Below are 17,477 nucleotides of genomic sequence, written 5' to 3' on the forward strand. Positions count from 1 at the left end.
GAATTGTAATTTCACCAATTGTTTGACATTGTTTTCTTGAAAAATGTTTGCGATAATATTTTGTGAGCTTCAATTAGAATTGTCTTTGTATGTGGATGAAATAATATCATTGATGTATCATGAACATTAAACTGAAAATTTAATGTAAATATTCAAAAAGTGAATATTTTCCACCCTTGAAGTGTTGAGTGGTGTTCAATTGACAAAGCTATTTGAATATGGATATGCTTACATCTTCGCGGTATGCATAGAACACATTCCGTTTCAACTGTAGCTTACTTACATGCTCCTAAACGATATGACTCATAACTTTGCGTTGAATTCAGGCTTACGTACCATGGTTGCGTTGGTTTGGTCATGAACAATTGCAATAGCTACAGTGTTAGTCAATGCAAGAATATACGGAATCGTATTTACTTCACATCACTGAATAAAGTAAAAACGCTGGCATTGGAACAAATCTACGCATTCCCTAAGAAAATCTTAAGCGAATCTCATACGAAACGATAGCCGTACTTGATAACGCATTCCATGGAGATAGAGACAGCTTCGAAAATAAGTACCTAAAATTTGGGATGCATAAAACAGATAGAAATTCTGTCACTGTCGCATTTTGCACCAACACAATCTATATCTATGGGTGACATTGAGAGTGTTGTATGTTTCACAGACCTTATATTGGAAAAAGTATTTGTATTTGTATTTGTGTGAGTAAGATAGAGTAGGTGTTCAAGCAGTGAGCAAATCTTCTAATAATTCATTCATTTCAACTGATTAACGATAATTGTCTTTTGCAAAGTTGTACAGTTTGACAAGACCAACAATCAAGTGTCTCCAAATTTGTACACATATTGCCTAGAAAATGAAATGGGGTGAAGTTGGTGCTCTATATAAATGAAGATCATGCAATTATCCCTTTACTTGCATAAATCTTTAGTAGATTATAACCAAGAAAAAGAATTCTTTCTGCATTGACGTCTGACGCTGTATCAAGAAAAATTGAACCGCGTAGACTCTATACTCTAGAGTGAACCAAATTCTTCTTTCATCTGAAAGTGAACAAGAGCAACCAACACTGTTCGAACCAGATTGAAATTTAGATTATTTTTTATCATTTATTCTGTACTAGCGGGAAAGTCGCTTCGCGACTCTCCGAAATTGAATGTTAGTCTGTCTGTAGTGAATTTAATTTAAATCTTTATGGAATTTGGAATATATAAATTTACTATCCCTGCGTATTCTGAAAATATACAGTACGATCTCGATTATCCGTCCCTCTATTAACCATCACCTCTTGTAACGTGTAAGCATCATCGTTTCAGTTCAATCCACTTTGCTATATCAGCGAAGCGAGATAAAAAAAATAAACAATTCTCTTTTCTTCTATTTTTAATAATCTTGCGGAATAAAAAGAATTATATTCGTAGTCCCGAACTTTTCCGTACCATTGTCCGCACTTTTGGTTATTTTTTGTGAATTTTCTTGAGTGAAGGCAGTTTTCTAGTGAAAAATCAGCCACTCCAGTTAAAACTTCGATAGTTTTGTATGAGAGGTACCCGTAAATCGACTCCGATTAGCTCAAAACTTTCTGAGGTTTCATTTTTTGTCGAAAAAATGAGATTCTAAAAGTTTCATGTTGATCGCATTTGCAGAAGTTTGGTTTTTGACCCTCAATTTTTTCCAAGAAAATTTCGACCAGGGGAAATACAAGGATGAGGAGTTTTTACAATTAAAGTAAGTTAACATCAATGGGAAAAATCAAATGAAAAATCACAAACTAAAATCTAGATTGGATAAGAAATTTCATAACAATGGTCCGAGAATTCGCGATTTGAAAAATTTGAAAAATGTCAGAAAATTTAGATAGGTGAAACATTATGCAAAATCAAAAACCGGTTTTCGGTATTTGTTTTTTTGTTTACCATTTCTCGTGTCAGCGAGAAAGAAATATGTTAATAAATGTGTTTATCAATCAGTTGCATTTTTGTTCTTAAATTGAAACCAAATATTCAAAGATTTTTGCTTCGATTTCAGTCAAATTTTTACTGAAAGATTTATATTAATCGGTCGATCTTATTCAATAAACCGATTGAAAAAACAAAGTCAAGTCGTTGGAAATATCACGCTTATTTCTATGCTCATCTTTGCTGAACATTTGTGAATCAACGACTTTGATAATAATTTGACTGAATGTAATCAGATAGTTTTTTGTAAAAGTATGGGCATATTTTTCACAATTTTTGAATTTAAACTTTAAAATCAGCGCGATGTTATCGTTTTAGAAATTTATTTGCACAACTCATTGAAGAAGGAAGCTTTGCTTTCGAAATGCGTGTTTGAATAATAAACTCCAAAAGTGTGTAAAAGTTCTCTAAACATTTTATTAACAATTTATTTTCATAATTTGTAAAAAAAAAATCTCATTTGAAATATTTAGTCTGTGATCATATACCCATTGGGTTAAATAAATAAATATGTCAAACTTGAGAATCCGATGCCGATGGCTCGTTCTCTTCCTTCTTCTTCAAGTGATTTCAGTTTCTTTCATCTTTGGTCCTCAATATAGTTAACATCGTTGCTCATTCCGTCATCGTCAAAGTCAGGGACAGCATGAATGCCTTGCTTCAATTTTCTTTTTATATATGATTCATTTGATTCCTCTTGATTTTTTTGGTGACATTTGCTTATCCATTGTGGGGACGACAATTTTGGTTTATTCTCTGTAACTTTCTTTTTCAAATAGTCAAATTCGAAAAATCTATTTCCTCTAAAGAAATATATCTTTCCTGTTGAATAAAAAAACGAATGTTTTTGTTGAATAAATTGGTGAATTTAAATCTAATGATTACTTTTGTTCTAAATAAATCGAATGACTGTAAAAGGCCGTCAACATCTGACGTTCTGAAAAGAAAAAATATGACTACGTAGTACGTACCATTAAAATGTTGGAAAGCCCCATCAATGCGATTGCCAATACCACGCCATTTATCTCTTATCTCATTTCGATTTGCTGGTTTTATACGCCATTGAGTTTCATCGAAACTGAAATAATTGAAACAAAGAAGATTCAAGTTAAATACAAATGATTTTGAATGAAAATTACTTATACAATATACATACTTCCAAAATTGTGTTCCGCCAAAGATGTAAATTTCTATAGCACTGTTGACTTTTAATCTCAATACGGCGTCGATTTTCTTTACACTAACTGGAAATCCCATTTGCGACAAGTTGGAAGTATGAGTCAACTGGTTGTTTGAATTATAATGGTAACACGTTTCGCCTTTGTGGTGGAAAATACGATTTTTGTTAGTGCATTCCATCATCATAGAATGTGTATAACATATTTACCTATAAAAATTGTAATACCACTGGATTTTGTGCCAAAGTTTCTTTCGTACACGGCATCTACACTTGTCAAATTGGCTGGTAACCCATTGAACATTCCATCGATCTTGGGTGCACCTTGGTCTATCACTTTTCCGTTGTCATTTACACGCCAAAAATACTGTTGAAATATTTATTGTTAGGTAAATATGATGCTGATCAGAGATGACGTTTTGGGTTGTTTTCTCTCGCGAATGGGGATCGGAGCAAATCTAAGAGAGCATGATGTCAAAAAAGACAGATTCCATACAATTGTTTTAGTTCGATTCCCATTCGCGAGAGAAAACAACCGAAAACGGCGTCTTCGATGCTGATTTCAAGTGTGATGAAGTACATTGCTATGTTATGCAATGATAAAATTACAATTTTCTTTTTATGAATAAGAATAAACATGTATAAAAGGTCGTTTTATAATACAACCATAAGCAAAATATAAACATACGTAAATGGAATAAATAATATTAAAGTGAAGCTCACTTGATCTTTGAAAATGAAAATTTCTCCTCGAAATATCATGATGGAATCATATTTGATATCGCAAACATCAAGTGTTTTTTCCGGTGTTCCATAGTCGACTGTTTCTTTTGGGCATTTTGGCTGTGGAGTTTTCTTCATTGCACAACCATACAACCATTGAATATTTTCAACATCATATTTATAAAGCTGCTCCAGTCGACAAGGATGGGAGTAAGCAGCAAACATAACCGAGTCTATGACTTTTGTATCGGGTAATCCTATCGAATGACCAATCTATTTTTTAGGGAGAAATAAACATTGTTTCTTTGAGAAATCTCAAAAGGCGACTTCTGTTATCGGGCTTAAAATAAGTTGTGATAGCGATATTTTTTGTTCTCAAAGAGAAAGATTTAAAATTGTTTGACTTCATTCATTCATCAATTCACTGCATTTTTTCAGAATTATGTACCTCATGCACGGCAACCGTTTTGAGATTCTTCATCCCATCTTTGATTTTATAATGTCCGTTGTAAATTGTAAAGTCCCATTTCTCATCTACGTCAAAGTGTATATCACCACCTCTTCCGTAACCGGGATAAAATGCATGCGCCACCACATTTGTGTAGCTTTGCCCATCCACATTCGTTCCACTTCCATCGAAGTTATATCCATCACCATGGTTGCCTCTAGAAATATTTCGAAAATGGTCAATTTTCTCGATTAAATAAAAGTTCAATCTGCCACGTTTCATTGACACAGGTCAGTTCAGTTGGATCACATATTTTTTTAGTATTTTGGAACTGAATTCTGGTAAACATTTTAACTATACCATCAATTTCAACTATACGTTCATTGTGTTAAAATGATTCAACTTACCTTTCAAACTTGATCTCTATGTCAGCATCAATAAGATTATTCACATGACGAAATGTTAAGCATGTATATGTTTCCCATACTTTGAAAGCGGCACTAAAAATTTGCATTACATTCTCAACATTCACATCTTTCGTTCGGACAAATTCAAATCCCGTTTCGTTGAAACTGATAATTGTTTGAATAAAAAGATCGTCATTGAAAAATTATTGATTACAATTTCGCTTAAAGTTGTGTTTGCTTAATTTTTACCTCCATTTAATATGTGTTGTAGACCATTTTGCTGCTCGTCGTGATCGATGGGGTGTGTAAGTGTTTGAGATTCCAAGATTTGGTGAACCAAGCTCCAAATCCCACATTTTTGAAGATAAAGGTTTAGTTGAGCATTTTTCGAATCGAATTAATAGAACACAGATAATCAATAAACACTGTAACAAACTGGGAAAATAAAATTTTCGTTCTACTAACATCACGACTTTATTTTATCAAATGATTTTTTATTACTAATAATTGACTTTTTTTCGTTCTAATGGTTCACAGATGGATAAATATTGTGTGAAATCTGATTGGAATGAATACAAACACAAATAGATTTATATCAATGGCTATTGGCAAAATGATCTCAAGCAAGTTCATTGATCAACCACAATGATGGTGTTCAACAAAGCAATTAATAAACGAATAAATATGATTTACTGTAGCGTTGAATACACATAATCATACTTTCACGTCACAACAATTTACTTTATCTTAAATATGAATAAGACTTTCTCTTTTCATGACTCAAACCATATTGTAAAGTCCAAGTTGTAGCTTTATTCATAATTTCTTGATATCTCGAATGACAAGTCATTCATTTCCCATGAAAAATACGTAATTATACAATCAACTAGAATTAAATAACTTCGTATATAATCGTTGTCGCTATGAATCATTGACAGAGGTTAAGGAAACTACCAAACGAAGTAATCTATGTCACACAAGGTTCAATCACAATGTCAAAATATTGAAAATGACCCTTATCAGCTAGTATGACAGTATTTCGTACTTCGACAGTAAAATAATCATATTTACACGCTGATACTGTGAAAGAGGTTCGTTTGTTCTCCGGGAAACGTGTGCGTGTGTGATATATTTTTTTTACCAAATAAATATAATCAATAATCAATTTATTTTGTTTCTTGACTTTACTCCGCTGTTCTTCCGCCTTCACATACACCAACCCAAAATGGAAATTCGCAAACGTGCAGCAATTTTTTAAGCATAATTTTCCCATTTGTCACTCTGCAACCACCAAACGAAATACTTACCGTAGTTGTTTAGTCTGTGACACGTGCATTCGCGAGTTGATCGTATTGGATGTGCCACTTCAGGTAAGACAATTTAACATCAAACCAGTGACAACACACACACATCCACACCAAACAACACATTTATTCTGGCTTCATCAGCCAAATTACGCTTGATTGATTTGGCAGACGCTACTTCATTTTGATGAAAAACCCTTACACATACATACTGATTCATCTAATCAACTAATCTGGTTTTCGTTTTCGTTTTCGGTCTATCGAAATTAGCGACGATTTCCTGTAGATAACTTAGCCGAATGGAACGGCGGTCAACCGTTGGGCCTTCGAACTTCTCATGCATATGTGCTCGTCTTTGATATGGCGAATTTGGCAACGTTTCAGGTAAGCTATCGATTGATTTTTCTCTTTTACATTCCGTTCTTATTCTTTTTCTGATTATTTCTTTCGCTTCTTCTTATGCTTTGTTGTTAGTTTTTGTAATGTCAAAAAAAATGTCAAAACATGAAATCCGTTTCAAATCAAAACATTTCGAACGTTGTTGTTACGATTTTTTTTACAAAAGCAACATCTTCTGATTGGCTTCGGCAAATGGAATCGATTTACATCGGAAATGATGAGCAATAATCAAAGCCATAATAAAGAGATTGAAATTGTCGTTTTAAAACTTTTATTTGATGGTCATTTCTCCCGACGAATTCGATACCAAAATACAATCATTGGATATATCTCCGTTCCGTGGCACGAACAAATGGAATGCGACAGTTGCAAAGGGAAGAAAAACACCATCCGAAATGTTTCATGAGCTATTATTGCTGATGACTTTATGTTTTCCAATCCACTTGGCATTTAGTTGATCATTATTGTGCTGATGGAATTGTTATTTTCATCCACGGTATTTTCATTTCGTTGTAATGGTAAATATTTACTGGTGGCAGTGCTGGTAGTGGTTGCCAAACGAGCAAACAAAATGTTATTTTCCATTGACTAGCTTCCCACATACATATTCTGTGCACTCTTTGTTGCTTTCTCTCTCTCTCTCTCTCTCTTTCATTTTTTTCTCTCTCTTTCTTTTTTTTCTGTGTGTATCTTCGTCATCAATTGCTCTAGTGGTTTTGTCGAAGATTGCGAAAAATCACTGGAAAATCACATACGTTTTGTGTTTGTCTTGCTTGTCGATGCTGAAAAGCCATATTATTAAAATTGACAGATGCTTCTAGTTTGCTTTATCAAGACGCCAATTCGTCTCCAACTAAGAATCGTAGCATAAAGTAACTGCACCTGATGGCGTTACACGCAAAAACATTCCGCTCCATTTATCTCTGTTTTTCTTCCATTTCTCTGACTCGTTTTCAATGCAAATGCAAGTCGATATTGTGATTTATGTTCTTTTGTTATGTAAAATTTGCTCATTGAGAATTCATCGTTGCGCTACGAGCCGCATTTTCATTTTCCATTTTTTTTTCCTTTCTTTGTTCGCACTGATTTTGCCAAGTTGAAATATTGGTTGCGAGTCGCAACTTGTGACTGCGAGGCAAAGCACCGAAATTTTTCGACAGCCATTTTCGCCGATAATGGTATTCAGAGAGTGGAAAAAGGAATTGAAGAAAAGAAAAACTCTTCTTTTTTTTCCATAGTCACTGAATGCAATTCTTTGATGCAGAAAAAAGGAAATTCATCGACAATGCCACCATTTAACTCACACAAAATAGCGGAACAAAAGAGAAATTAAGAAATGTTCCTTCTCGAATTTTTAATATCCTTTTTTCCCCCACAAACTCATCGCAATTCTTCCATCCTTCGAATACAAATGGAAAAATGATGGTTGGTTGTTGGTTATACAGTACCAAATGCAATGATACATTTCATTCATTGTGATTCTTCGTCGCTCTTTCCCACTATATTTCTTCTTTTCGATTCACTGCGCCGAATGGTACAACCAACTTGGCGAACGTCAAGCCAAGAACACTTTTGCTCGCATTGTGCTTATTTCGTCCACACGAAGCACACACATAGCGAAGGCGAAATTTGTTGATAAAAATAGTCGAATCGGAAAAAAAAGATAAAATAAAAATGTCTACTCGACCGTGTGCACGTAAGGAACACAAGAGTTGAGTCGAAAGATAGAGACGGAGAGAGTCACCATATTACCAAATAGCAAACAGAGCGAGTGTAGTCTAGAATATCTAAACGATGGAAATGACGGAAATGGAAATGGTGTAGTAGATGCCATTGTGTACGATTATGAGCTTTTTATGCTGTTCCAAAGAGCAAAACATGACGACGACGACGATGACGACGAAGCAAAAAAAAGAGGAGAGAAGTATAGTTCTTAAGTTTAAGCACAATACACGAGAATTACACGAAAAACCAATAAAGAATATGTGTGTTTGTGTGTGTGCTGTGGATTCTACGCATGGATGATGTAACACTTCGAAATATTCAGACACAATACACATTGTGCACATCAAATCAGAGTAAATGAAGTGCAGAGCCAGCATTCACAACAAATCATTCGTTTTTTCGCTTTCTTGCGTGAATGTGGAAATCGGGCGAATGTTCATCAAAAGACCTAACACAGACGAAAAAAAATCGTCACAAGCATTCCATTTGGTCGTCAATAACGCGCGCACATTTCGACGCGCATAAATTTAATGCTGAAATTGTTAGCCATTTTTTGTATGAAACAAATCTCTCAATTTTGTCACCAGGGAATTTCCTCGAACTTCGTCGAACACATCACCACTTTTCATTCATGTATCAAAACTTTAACTCCGCAGAAGAAAAAAAATTAATCAATGCTATTGTGCTAATAAAACACCTGGTACCCAAGGCGAACAAAACACTCGCACAGTCAAACACTGCCAAAATTTTCCGATTGTCAATTCATTCGTTATTTTTTGCCATTTCTCTTACCACGAAATATATGTAGACTAAATCGAAATGGCATTTTGGAAACGATGGCCGACAAATGGTAAATGTGGAAAAAAGTCATCAGAAAAATATGTTGTTAGCGTACGATTTTCATCTTTATTTCTGACTCAAACTTTTTCCAAATGCTTTTTTTCCATCTCTTTTGCCCACCATTTTTACACAAGTTTATTTCCAACTTGGTGCCATTCTCTTGTTGCCTTCTTTTGTAATGTATTCTAATATGTCACCCTCTCACTCATTTTCATTCGTTTCTTTTTTCTCTTTCTTCTCTTTCTCTTTTGCAGTATTGCCGTACGATGCGAGATCAGATTTTGGAGAGCTTTAACCATCGTGATTTCAGTTTAATGGTTGTTGGCAATAAATACGATCTGGTGGAAACGGAAAAAAGTCGACAATCTCAGGTTCGTATACACTTTACATACACATGTACGAAAATGCACATAGAACAACATAAAAACAAATATATTTTTTTCTAGTATTATTATACGATTGTCTTCCAGCGCGCGCGCGCACGCTCATACTTCCTATGTTCATCTCTTTCACTCTCTTTCTCCCTCTCTCTGTGTGTCGATGCTATTTGATATTTTGTATCAGTTTGCGGACATTTGGAGCATGTATTATTATAGTTCACTGCGTTCAAGCAAAATTGGCGCCAATTGAACGGTCTTTTTTGCTTGTTCGGGTGTCTACAGCTCTTCCTTTCTTTTTCTCTCTCTCTCTCTCTCTCTCTCTTGCTAGCAAATCATTCGATTTGTAGCAACGACCAACACACACACACACAGATTTATCTAGAAAATTGATTTTTTTTCCACTCGCCCCCATCCTCTTTTCCAATTTTCTCCCTCTCTCTTTCTCTACGATGTTCTTTTTGCCACCCATCTTCATCGGTTTTGTGTCCATGCCAACGGCACTTTGTAAAAACACAAAATTTTGCGCTGCTTTTTGTTGGGTTGATTGCAATTTGTTTTTGTTGTGTTGGATTTTGTGGCCAATTTTTCTTGTTTACAGTTCGACCCTTTGATACAATTAAAAGAAACTGGTTCAATATTTACTCGTCGATAAATGATGTTTGAATTGTCACAATGTTCCGTCTAATTTTCGGAATAGGGTACACTTTTTCTTGTTCTGACTTTGTGAGCTAAGAATATGTGGTGGCGATGGAGATTCTCTTCGTCATTGACAGTGAATTCACAAATCTGAAATCTTTGGAGGGATTGTTAGCAAACAGTTTGGCATGTGGGAATAAAACAAATAGCAACAAATACGAGAAGTGTAAGTTACGCTGCGTAACACAGACAAATCGATTGAAATCGAAACTCAAACGTACCAAAACAAAGGCAAAAAAATGGTTCACAAATACTTTCGCCATTCGCATTCATTCTTAAGTGATCGGAATGATGCGGTTGACATTGGCACGCGCACGATGTCTCACTTCACCCAATAAGCGACGGCGATAGCATACACACAGAGCAATGCAATTGAGATGGGAAATGGTAAAAATCAAACCTGACATAACGAAAAATATACAAGTGCGTTTTTTCCACACACAAGTCTTATGCATGTTTTAAATGACTGGGAATTCGAAACTCAAAGCACCGGGCTCATATCGTTTGTTTGTGCATTCACAGAGTTTGAATTGTATTCACCTCGAATGAAAAATTACACGTATCGATATTCCTTCTTTTTGGGTTGTTATCACGTTTTTGTCAATCGAATGGGAATGTTGGAGTACATTTAAGTACGGAATATGTATGTGACAGCGTTGACATGCCAGATATTCTCTATATATATCGATAGTATCCAATCAAAATAAAGCCAAATTTAGTGAAGATACATGTTTTTGTGGGTTTGGTTTGATGCTCCCGGAACACAAGCGGATTTTATTTGATAAAAAAACATCGAGTGAAACAAAAGCCGATTGCGAATGTGGAAAGTGTCGTCATTCGTTGGTTGTTTCCTGTTCATTCATTGAAAATCAATTTACGGGAAATTCACAGCTCATTTCGAATCATCGTAAATGAAATGTTGACGACACAAAATTTGTGCTTTGAAGCGCCTTTCGTGGTTTCAAGTGGAGTGCCTGAAGTGGACGCCAGTCGTACAAACTTTTCTTCATGGGTGGGAATGCTCAAGTAACCACATAAAATATTCATTTTATGTACTGTCACGACAACGACGTCGATCGTTCGTTGTCATTATGCAAGGAATTCCCGCAAACGGACTCCTTGTGTCACTGGAGCATAAATAATAAAAATCTAAATATAAATTTCGCATATTTCGCGTATTTTTATTCCACACCATCTTAATGGTGTTTATTTGTTTAAACGATTGTATTCGGCCTGGCACTTCGGTGGCCATCAAATATCATAAACGGATGGGAGAAAAATGTGGCTGTTACTGTCGACAATAAATGCCATGAACTGTGAAATCATTTGGATGCGCTTCTCCAGATAGTTTATGCAGAAGAAAAGTCTTCATAGCTCAAGTGAGAGAGCGAGAGCGAGAACGAAAGCATGAGAGTGAAAGGGAAGCTCTCGAGAATTTTTGCTTCAATTCCCAAATTCAATGTCACGTATAAATATCACATTACTAGTGGCAAGTTTATTAGGTTGAAACCATTTTATGTGAAAATTACATGGCATGGATATATTTCATGATGGTTTTACGACGAAAATAAATTGTTGGGAAAATAAGTGCGTGGCGTTCAAAAGTGAAACACGAACTTTGTATCTTCATCGGATAATAAGCAACATCAAGAGTGTTTTCATTTTTATTGGATTTTTTTTGGCTACTTATACATCGATGAAAACACATCTTTCGCCATATACTTGATGAAAATTCACTTCCATTTAAATTTTAATGAGATTTCGACGTAGGAAAAAGAAAAATGAAGTTGACAGCGAAAAATCGAATTTCCAGTAGAGAATGAATGCTGTCGTTATTGAAAGGCGTTGTTTTGCTCAAGTATGTGGAGTCATTTTCGGAAGTGACTGGAATTGATATTTTGTGCTATGGTCTAGTGCGTTGTTATCCTAGACCACATATCGGAGGTGAAGCTCAATTGTGGCGTCTCTACACACCGTGTAGACAGTAGAGCCAATAGATTTTTATGGTGGTGATAACAAATATCGAACATTCACTACACGATAAAAAAGAAAATGTGTAATTAGCTTGTCGACCCATGAAAAGTACTCAAAAAGTCAATTAAATTTAATCAAATATCTATGAAAGATGGACGAATGGATCAGACGAATTGTGATGATCAAGCGTTCAAGTCAAAAATGCTAATGAACGCGTATTCAATATGTTCTGCCGCAAACCATATACGTGGTGCAACGGCGTTTATAGAGAATATATGACAGTGTTTTATGTGCATAAGAAAATGTGGTATCGTCGAGCAATGTTAGATTCATACGTCATACCGTACCCATTACGTTCCATGTTAAAGTGCCACAATTACAAGTGACATTGCTCCGACACAGGAAAAGAAGAGAGTGATGGAGCACAAGGAGAAGAATGCCATCACTGGTTTCACATTGAATAAATTATGGCATGAATCATACAAGAGGTACGCGTGTTATCTCTTACCAAAATAACACGAATTTCTATCAACTGGATATTAATGAGCACGAAAATAGATTTGATATCTTCAACCATTCAAACAAATTCGATGACGGTTTTTTTTGGGAAGTTCGATTTCGAAAAATATCGAGAATAAATTCCAAGTTGGAATTTCCAACTTCTGGAATTTAATTGATAATTGGAAACACAATTTAAATGCCTTTCATTTACACACGCTCAGTTTTACAATATAATATGGGGTTGAAATGAACTGTTTCTCGATCATAATTAAAGTTGAAAATTGAAAACAAGGAGAGAGGAACAGAGTGAGATGATGAGAGGGAAAGAAATCCAAAAATACTGTTTTGTTCGCGTGTTACTTATCCTTTGCGTTGGCTTGAATTTATCCAACTTTTTTTTTGCTTTAAAATAGGAACTCAAAGATATTTCTACACTGGTTCGGAAGCACTGGCGATGCGGATACGTGGAATGCTCTTCGAAGTAAGTAATTGAAATCTTCGATTTGATGAAAAACAGTGTTTATTGTTGGTTTCAATTAAATAAATCTGGACGGGGTTCTTGAGTTAAAAAGAACGAAAATTATTCATTGTATCCTAGTATGTGGAGGAGTTAAAAAAAGCTAACGAATCTCCTTCTAAATTATGCATTTGATTACAGATTCAACTACAAAGTGAACGAAGTATTCCGTGAGTTGATGGGTTGTACGGGCGGTATTGGTGGTTTTCATTTAGCAGGCATGAATTTTTCGCAATCGCATGACAAGGACAAATGTACGATTCTATAGCGATTGCTTTTTTCGAGTTTGAATAGTATGGTACCCACAGCAAATTCATTGGATGAAAAAACGACGAAATCGGCGACGGCGAAGGACTTAAGTAACAGTAGCAATACACCGAATCGAAGTAGAAAAGAGCGTAGCAGCAGTAAAAGTCCACAGCCAAGCCAGTCGTCATTGTCACCGCAGAAAAGTATCCGTAAAACCAATATGATAGTCACCACAAACAATAGCTCCTCCTCCAGTTTTAAATGTAATTTAAAGTGTAAAAAATCCACCGAAGAGACTTTCGTTTGAGGTTTTTCTTTCGGTTATGCGATTATTTTCCATTTCTTTAGACTCTTTGTTCTGCACTCCAACTGGGTTCTGTACTATTTGAAATGCTACATGGCGCTTTTAGGAATTTAATTAAATTGTTAGCCATGAAATTATACTTGATTGAACAAGAAACATAATTTTTAATTCCAATTGGGACGACTCAAGTCAAAAATGCCATTTCGATAATCTAATTGAATCGAAAGCTAATCGATTTTAAATTGTTTTTTGTTTCGTGTTTGAAATGGAACACGTGGCGGCGAGCTCGTTTGTGATAATATCGTTAGGCTATTACTTAGTTGCTAATAAAAATAAAACTGAAAATGCTATAAACAAATTACTTACACAACAAGAACAACAAAATACAATGTAAACGCTTACAAATTTTAATCATTTATGCGCACGTATGACGATGAACGATTTCCAAATTTCTATTAAGCTATTAGTACGTATGAAATGGCTGTTTTCTCTTTGAAGGTACTTCTATCGTAGAGCAGTTAAGACAATAATCCAACAACAGTATTCACTTAACATCGTTTTCCATTTTTCCATTTTTCCATTTTCCATTTGACAATCTGCCTGGGCTTTTTTCGACAATTTGTTCATATGGGTTCCATACAAATTTTTCGCTCAATTTTTTCAACCAAACAAAATTCGAGTTCACAGAGTTGCTTTTAGATTGTTGTTTTTTTTGCATGACGTCAGCATGATGCGTGACATGTCAGAAACAGGACACTATGAAAAGCCACATTCATTTTCCCTTTGAAAAATCAATGAATTTTGTTATTAAAAACTTAAATTAAACGTTGTCTTTTCTATACATACAAGCAACAATCTGATCGCACAAACAAAAACAAACACCACACAGACGCGCTGTGTTCTCAACTTCAATTAGCTCGTAATTGGATGAGTGGAAATAATGGCAAGGTATGTGACATACGCCAAACCGTGATGCCAAAAATAAAATGTTTCAAACGTAAAAGTTTTCCCTCACACGCTTCGTTCGTGCTAAAAATATGCGATTCGTTTCATAAAATTGGCCGTTAGGTTGGTTTGGTTTTTTTCCCAGATGATGTGACAAAAAGAATATGAGTAAAAATCAAACTGTTGCTATCGGCAAGAGAATCATAAAATCCACCGAACGAGATAAACCACACACACATACACATGGCAGTGGAGAAAATGGAGATAGAAATGTTGAACACCCTCATCCCATAACATGTAATATGATAACCGTTGTTAATATTAAATATACACGTATTTTGTGCCAAGCCATAGGCATTTCAGTAACTGTGCGAATAGTAGGTTTAGATTAAATGAAGAAACAAAAAACCGTAGATTTAAGCAACTTGATCAAAAAAAACAAAAACACTGTACTTAGATTGAATGTGTGCGGTTATAGAAATTATTTATTTTATCGAGAAAGAAAAGGAGGAGAAATTGACAAAATTTAACTCAAAATTCAATCATTTTATCATTCGGCTTATATGACAAACACACAGACTACCAATTTAGGTTATCCATGAAAATTGTCAGCGCTCGGCAAAAAACTTTCAGTTGTAGAAGACATTTGTTTTCCAGATGTTCGCATTATATGTCAATAAATGTGAGCCTATCGCGGGTAAAACCGTTAAAGAATTCATTTAAATATGGTAGACAAGTATTTGTGTACTGGTAATTAGTACTGGAACGATGGATGGTAAAAACTAATCAAACCATAGAAAACAACGCTTATGTAACGCAAAGAATATTCTCTGTGTGGATAAACATTTGATGTATGAGCATAACAGTCGAATATAATTCCCAGCCGAATGCTCTTGAATGGAAGGCATCATCATGAATAGACGATTATTTACTTTGAATTTATCAATCGTTTACTTGACTTGAGCAATTATTCTAGGCAAGTAAAGGTAAGCCAAAATCGATTGGGTTATCGTTTCAAAAAAAAAAGACTATTCAAACCATCAGTTTCATTTTCGTTTCGTAAATACCACCGAACATAGCTTCGAATCACACTCAAAATACACAAACATGGAAAATTGTCTCAGTTTGTATTGCTATTCAAACTGTTTAATATGGCTGAATGAAATCGATTTTTTGAATTTTAAATCAACGTTCGACCTTTCCATTGTGCGACATTTCTCAACTTCCATTATACTTTCTCCAATCTACTCTAATTGCTTGCCATCCATCGTACATTTTAATAATGTCTTTACGTGTCTTTTCGTTTTTTATGTTTCAAATATAAATGTTAATTCAATCAATACCTATAGGTACAAGACTTGGGTATTTTCGTTCGATTCGGAGAGCTTTGATTTGAACAAACAACAACTTAAACTATAATTGATTCCATGGTTTTTCGAATAGAATACATAAAAAAAGTTATTTCTAGATGGCTTTAAGCATCAAGCAAAAACGATTTCAAGCAATAGTAGGCCATTTTTCAGCGCTTTAATTGGCTTCTCTCTGGTATCCCAATAATTCAAAAAAAAAACAAATTCTATTTAACTTGTGCACTGTGCAGAGAAAATTAATTTATTTTTTCATCAACTGTAAATACTAAAGAGAATAAATGATTCACTTGATGGTATTTTAAGTTTGTAAATTATTGGCATATATGAATAGAATTGTAAAAAAAATTAGAATGTGGCAACTGTTGGCCAGGTGAATAGAGAAAAAAAAACAAACACACGCAGCTTTTGTTGAAGTCAAACTTTTACATGTTTCTTGCAAATAATTTGTATTTAAAAATGCAGTAATTACTAGGGGCGAGACACGAATTCTTTTAGAGTCTAGTTACATTCAATTTTATATATTTTTTGCTTTATGTCCTCTAATTTTTCTAGTTTTGGTGCAAAAGTGCTAATATTGTGCTATTATTTCTAGTAAAATCACTTGCAGAGCATATTGCAATGTGAATACAACGCTTATGAAAGACCTAACGGGACTATTTTGTAAACAATAAACAATACGTCCATAAGCGTTAACATTGGCAAACCAAACTCACTAATTTCTTCTATTTTTCCTATTATCGTTGAATAATGTTCTAATTTTACTCATTTTACTCATTTAAGTTTCGTGTCTCCCCCCTAGAGTAATTAGATAACAATTTGAGCTATTGAATAATTTTTAATGGATAAACAGTAATGGTGTATGAAATGCGACGAAAATATTGTAGTAGAAGTGTATGCACTTGTAACGTAAAGCGCAGCGCTATTGAATAAAGTAAAGAAAAAATTGTTACCGCAAAATTCGAACTATCGATATTTCGTTTTTCTTTGTTACATTTTTGATTATGTTCGTTTCTTTTGCTTTGAAAAATCGGGGATGGAATAATTTATGGTGAGTACAATGTAAATGCACTCTTTAAGCATATAATGAAGTGATGAGGACGGTAATTTTTTGTTTGTCAATTTGATTGGCACTATATATCCAATATATGTCCTTCAAAAGCATGATAGTGGCGAAGTCGATAAGCGTCCATGTGAGGTTCAACATACATCAGCGACTACGACGACAATAACAAAGTAGTACTACGTGGTTTATGATTGGCTCCGCCTTTTTGATTAAAAATAAACTCCCGCACAATAGAAGCCGCTGTTGATAACATTTCGTCGACTCATTGGATGGACATTGGACAGGCATAACAATGCCAGCAAGCAAACAAACGAACGAATAACAAAAGAAACAAGAAGAGACGCAGGCATATTTTCCACCAGGCATATGGATAATTTCAAATTATCAAGAAGTATACCATATAACGCTGAGTCGCTTTTTGAAGAGTACACAACATGTATTGTGTATGATTACTTGTGCAATGGATTGGGTTTTAAAAAAAAAACAATAAA

General features: G+C 34.7%; 2 protein-coding genes across 2 annotated transcripts in view; one reads left to right on the forward strand and one right to left on the reverse strand.

The window, feature by feature from the left end:
* Nucleotides 1-16,883, forward strand: part of LOC129574824 (ras-like protein family member 10B) — a 44,051-nt gene extending 27,168 nt beyond the window's left edge. The window contains 5 exon segments of the mRNA XM_055457331.1: nucleotides 5,967-6,089; nucleotides 6,294-6,407; nucleotides 9,242-9,358; nucleotides 12,952-13,019; nucleotides 13,197-16,883. Coding sequence (XP_055313306.1) covers nucleotides 5,967-6,089; nucleotides 6,294-6,407; nucleotides 9,242-9,358; nucleotides 12,952-13,019; nucleotides 13,197-13,323 — 549 coding nt within the window. The 3' untranslated portion in view covers nucleotides 13,324-16,883.
* LOC129574819 (matrix metalloproteinase-2-like) lies at nucleotides 3,218-5,448 on the reverse strand. Its single transcript, XM_055457316.1, has 5 exons — nucleotides 4,969-5,448; nucleotides 4,720-4,884; nucleotides 4,313-4,529; nucleotides 3,865-4,137; nucleotides 3,218-3,508 (listed from the first exon to the last, which is right to left on the reverse strand). The coding sequence occupies exons 1-5, from the start codon at nucleotides 5,184-5,186 to the stop codon at nucleotides 3,326-3,328; spliced, it is 1,056 nt and encodes a 351-aa protein (XP_055313291.1). The 5' UTR covers nucleotides 5,187-5,448; the 3' UTR covers nucleotides 3,218-3,325.
* Nucleotides 16,884-17,477: the final 594 nt, after the last annotated feature.

This window comes from Sitodiplosis mosellana, unplaced genomic scaffold (assembly GCF_009176505.1).
Source record: "Sitodiplosis mosellana isolate CC-2019 unplaced genomic scaffold, AAFC_SMos_1.0 Smas_scaffold_1, whole genome shotgun sequence".
Lineage (NCBI taxonomy): Eukaryota > Metazoa > Arthropoda > Insecta > Diptera > Cecidomyiidae > Sitodiplosis > Sitodiplosis mosellana.

Bases quoted from the DNA above. Each gene is read 5' to 3' on its own strand.
- LOC129574819 (XM_055457316.1), bottom strand. From the start codon at position 5,186: ATGTTAGTAGAACGAAAATTTTATTTTCCCAGTTTGTTACAGTGTTTA. The intron at 4,530-4,719 runs GTAAGTTGAATC...AAATATTTCTAG, and splicing joins ATAGAGATCAAGTTTGAAAG to AGGCAACCATGGTGATGGAT. The intron at 3,509-3,864 runs GTGAGCTTCACT...ATATTTCAACAG, and splicing joins TTTTCATTTTCAAAGATCAA to TATTTTTGGCGTGTAAATGA.